This window comes from Barbus barbus, assembly GCF_936440315.1.
Source record: "Barbus barbus genome assembly, chromosome: 46".
In the NCBI taxonomy this organism is placed as follows: Eukaryota; Metazoa; Chordata; class Actinopteri; order Cypriniformes; family Cyprinidae; genus Barbus; species Barbus barbus.
Genome location: NC_136724.1, coordinates 22,229,079 through 22,233,128, shown reverse-complemented (window position 1 = coordinate 22,233,128; position 4,050 = coordinate 22,229,079). Strand labels below are relative to the sequence as shown.

The 4,050-nt window shown below is 35.6% G+C and overlaps 1 protein-coding gene across 1 annotated transcript; it reads left to right on the top strand.

The window, feature by feature from the left end:
* Positions 1 to 205: 205 nt before the first annotated feature.
* On the top strand, positions 206 to 2,535 carry LOC306864619 (C-reactive protein-like). The gene is made up of 3 exons (XM_079408735.1): positions 206 to 283; positions 1,068 to 1,140; positions 1,213 to 2,535. The coding sequence occupies exons 2-3, from the start codon at positions 1,080 to 1,082 to the stop codon at positions 1,827 to 1,829; spliced, it is 678 nt and encodes a 225-aa protein (XP_079264861.1). The 5' UTR covers positions 206 to 283; positions 1,068 to 1,079; the 3' UTR covers positions 1,830 to 2,535.
* Positions 2,536 to 4,050: the final 1,515 nt, after the last annotated feature.

Sequence of the window (4,050 nt, the reverse complement as noted above, 5' to 3'; positions counted from 1 at the left end):
GTCAAGATTACATAAACTTAAAAAAAAATAATAATAATAATAGCTTGCTCTGTCTACCTGTTTGACATTTGCTAGCATCTGTTCATTTGGTTGACAGAGAAATACTAGAGGAAGAGACATTTGAAAACCTCTTTTTGTCTCTTTAACGAGTTTTCGGTCTCATGATCGTGTGAATCCTGACAAAGCATCTTTTGTTGGATTGTCTGATGTCATGATGGTGCAAGGAACGACTCAACAGCGTTTCTTTACTCGGAGGCAGAAATAAACACCCTTCTGCTACACAGTAAGTATTCTGGAAGTCTTGCTTTGTTTAGTCATAATTTATATTTCATTTCAAACAATCATTTCAACTTAGATGCATAATGATACTAAATGTTACAGTGTAGTAATAGTAGTAGTGATGATGATAATAATGTGCAGCTCTGTTACTATATGCAATGGCACACCAGTAGTATCACTGAGATAGGCTACTAGTATAGTTTTTAATATTTTAAATTCTTTTTTAATTTTAGATTTGGTTTTCATCATTTTTATATGTCAGTAGCACTTTACAATAAGGTTCTATTTGTATATGTAATGCATTAAATAATCTTTGTTAACGTTAGTTAATAAAAATGCAACTGTTCATTGTTAGTCCATGTTAGCTCGGGTCCATTAAATAACATTAATAGATACAACTTTCGATTTTAATAATGTAGGCTATTCGTAAATGTTGGAATCAGTATTAACTAAGATCAACAAATGCTTTATAAGTATTTTTCATTGTAATGTTAACAAATGGAACCTTATTTTAAAATGTTACTATTTTTTTCCCCATTTCAGTTGTAGTTTAGTTAAGTACCATTATAGTATTTAATTTGCACAGTGGTTTTAAAAAGATATTTCCATTCCATTATCTTCATGTATTTATTCTAATTTATTTGCATTATGACAGTTTTAGAACAATTAAAAATTTGATTTTTTTTTTCTATTTAAAACCAGAATAAATTATGCATAATTAAACTGTACATTACAAATGTTCTTATCCATGTACTTATGCCTATGTATTATTGTTCCGTTTACTTCAGCCCTGCCGCAAGATGTTGGTGCCGGTGGTGTTGTTTTTCTATCTGCTCCCTCTGAATCCAGCAGCTACTGAAGGTACATTAGATTAATAAAGCAGGAGTTTGAGCTTGTTTTGTGCTTGTTACAGTATTTTATTTTGTCTTGCAGTGGGTCTTGCTGGTAAAGTGCTTCTGTTCCCGTATGAGACTGATTTCAGCTACGTTAAACTCACACCTAAAAAGCCCCTGGGCCTTACAGCGTTAACTCTCTGCATGCGCGTCGCGACGGAGCTCCAGGGCGAGCGGCAGATCATTCTCTTCGCCTACAGGACGCCCGACTTCGATGAGCTCAACGTGTGGAGAGAGAAAGACGGCCGCGTGTCGTTCTACCTCAGTGGTGACGGAGCGTTCTTCCACCTGCCCCCTCTCTCCACCTTCCGGATTCACCTGTGCCTCACCTGGGGCTCGCGCACCGGACTCACGGCCTTCTGGGTGGATGGGCGCCGCAGCGCGTTCCAGCTGTATAAACCGGGTCACAGCATCCACCCGCAGGGCACCGCTCTGCTCGGCCAGGACCCCGATAAACACCTGGGCGACTTCGAGGCGGTGCAGAGTTTCGCCGGCGAGCTCACGGACCTGAACATGTGGGACTACGTCCTCACCGGAAACCAGATTAAAGCGCTGTATCTGAACCACGCGCAGCGCGTGCCGAGAGGAAACGTGTTTGACTGGAGCACCATCGAATATGAGATCAAAGGAAACGTGCTAGTCGTGCAAGATGATTAAAACATCCAGTCACGTACAACAATGTTTGTTAATTTGCTATCGTTTTCTTCATAGAATATTCTGTTAAATTGGAAATACGCAAACAGCATAAACGAAGGTGTCCAGTCGTGCCACTTCCCGGGACAGGTTATGCACAGAGATGTGGCACGCCTGCTCACCTTTAGCGGAAGTAAACATGCAAATATTTTTGCATCACAACAGTTTTTATTTATTTATTTATTTATTGGATAACCGATGACTGATAAATCCTATTTAAAAGTGAAATAATAGATTGATCAGTCGTAACTCAAATATTAAACCTAGAAGTTTAATATCCCTTATGAAAATGAACCATGCTTCTTCTACAAATAAAATCAGAAAACCATGCTTACTACAGTTAAACTATGATAACTACAAATTAACCATGGTTTCGCTACACTGACCACAGTTTAACCATGGTATTTGTAGTAAAACTGTGGTTATACAAATGCTAATCAATACGCAAGAAAACCATGCTTCAGTTTTACTACAGTAAAACCATGATTAATTTAAGCGTACTGTACTAACAGTAATAGCTATTTATGTCACAGTAACAGTTTTCATGAATCTATTCCTGCTGAAATAACTGACACTTATTAATTTTTATCATTAAGATATCTGCTGAGAACTTAAATTAAATGTAGATGTAACAATGTGTCTGTATGATATAATAAATGATATATTTGTGATGTGAGTTTCTGCTGCACTTTCTCCATGTGGCCACAAGAGAGCAGCACCACACCAGTTCTGAATCACGTGCAACCCATTCAATTACAGTTAATTAATTAATAGGACTGCATCCAGCTTAACTTAAAACGCGGAAGCTGTTTTATTTCAGCTTGCAAGACTGATTCATTAGCTATATACAGTAGGTAAATAACGAAGTAGCTATAACAAAGCGTATATATCACAAATAGCAAAAATAACAAGTAGGCTATCAAAAAAAAAAAAAATGCTGGGAAATCACTTCATGTCCACCAAGAGTGATTACTGATAAACTGTCTGAAAAAAAAGAAAGTCACATTTTGGAGAAGAAAAAAATCACCCACTGACTTTCAAAGCTGCTACATAGAAACAACTTTCTACTTTGAGGACCTTGATAGAAATGTAGTGGAGTGAAAAATACAATATTTGTCTTTCAAATGTAGTGAAGTTAAAATCATAAGTTTCCAGAAAAAATAATACTCAAGTAAATGTACGTAGTTACTGTCCGCCTCTGGTATTTGTGTTCAAAGTTAAACAGGCTTGTAAATGCGAGGATCTTTTTGCTGCACACTAGGTGGAAAAGTCTCTCAAGACTGATTTCAAGTGTTTATGTCTTGCCTTCTATAGTTCATGATGACGGCTATAAAATAATGGTAATTTGTGCTATTCTGGCCAAAATATATTTAGAATAAATGCTAAATATATATTCAAAACTGAAGCTGAATGAAATATAGTTTTTGAAATTTAAAATGCATTTAATTTCAGCCTTCATATGACCTTTTTTCAGGTACAAGAAGATAACATTTCAAAACCATAGCTTACATTTAGGATCATTTATTATTCATTATTATTTTTATTCAAATGTGTTATATGTTCACATAGACAACAAATAAAAATACGTTTTTCTTTAAATGGGACATATGTGAACATTTTGTTGGATTGAAATATATTGAATGCAAAATATATTTTGCAAAGTATTTATTATTCCAAAAATATATTGATATATTGACAAACATATTTTTTTTGTATATTTTGAAACTATTTCTATTTTTTTGCCATATGAATCGGATGTCTCGCATATTCACAGAAAAATATCTCACTTCCACATTACAAAATAAGGTGGATATCACGGCACAAGTTGAATTATTGGAGAATATGTGAAGGATATACATTTTAAATTCAAATATTAATAAAAATGAGAAAAAACATATTACCACAATATAATGCACAGCCCTATTGAAAATCTAAATATGCTTTAATCTAAAATTCACATACCTGCCATGTAAAAAATGCTATTACATGCAAAACATTACTTTTAGTCACTCTCAATCACAGGTAGCTGTATGTATAACACTGAGAACTGATTAAGAGCATGAGAGAGTTTCCACACTGACTGAAGAAGGCCGCTGATCGCCTGTGATGCTGCAGGTCTTTGTTTCTGGAGCGCTTCACCTCCAGACAGTGATGTAGGTCAGGTTACGCCCTGTGACGAAGCTGT

Bases quoted from the DNA above. Each gene is read 5' to 3' on its own strand.
- LOC306864619 (XM_079408735.1), top strand. From the start codon at position 1,080: ATGTTGGTGCCGGTGGTGTTGTTTTTCTATCTGCTCCCTCTGAATCCA. The intron at 1,141-1,212 runs GTACATTAGATT...TTTGTCTTGCAG, and splicing joins GAATCCAGCAGCTACTGAAG to TGGGTCTTGCTGGTAAAGTG.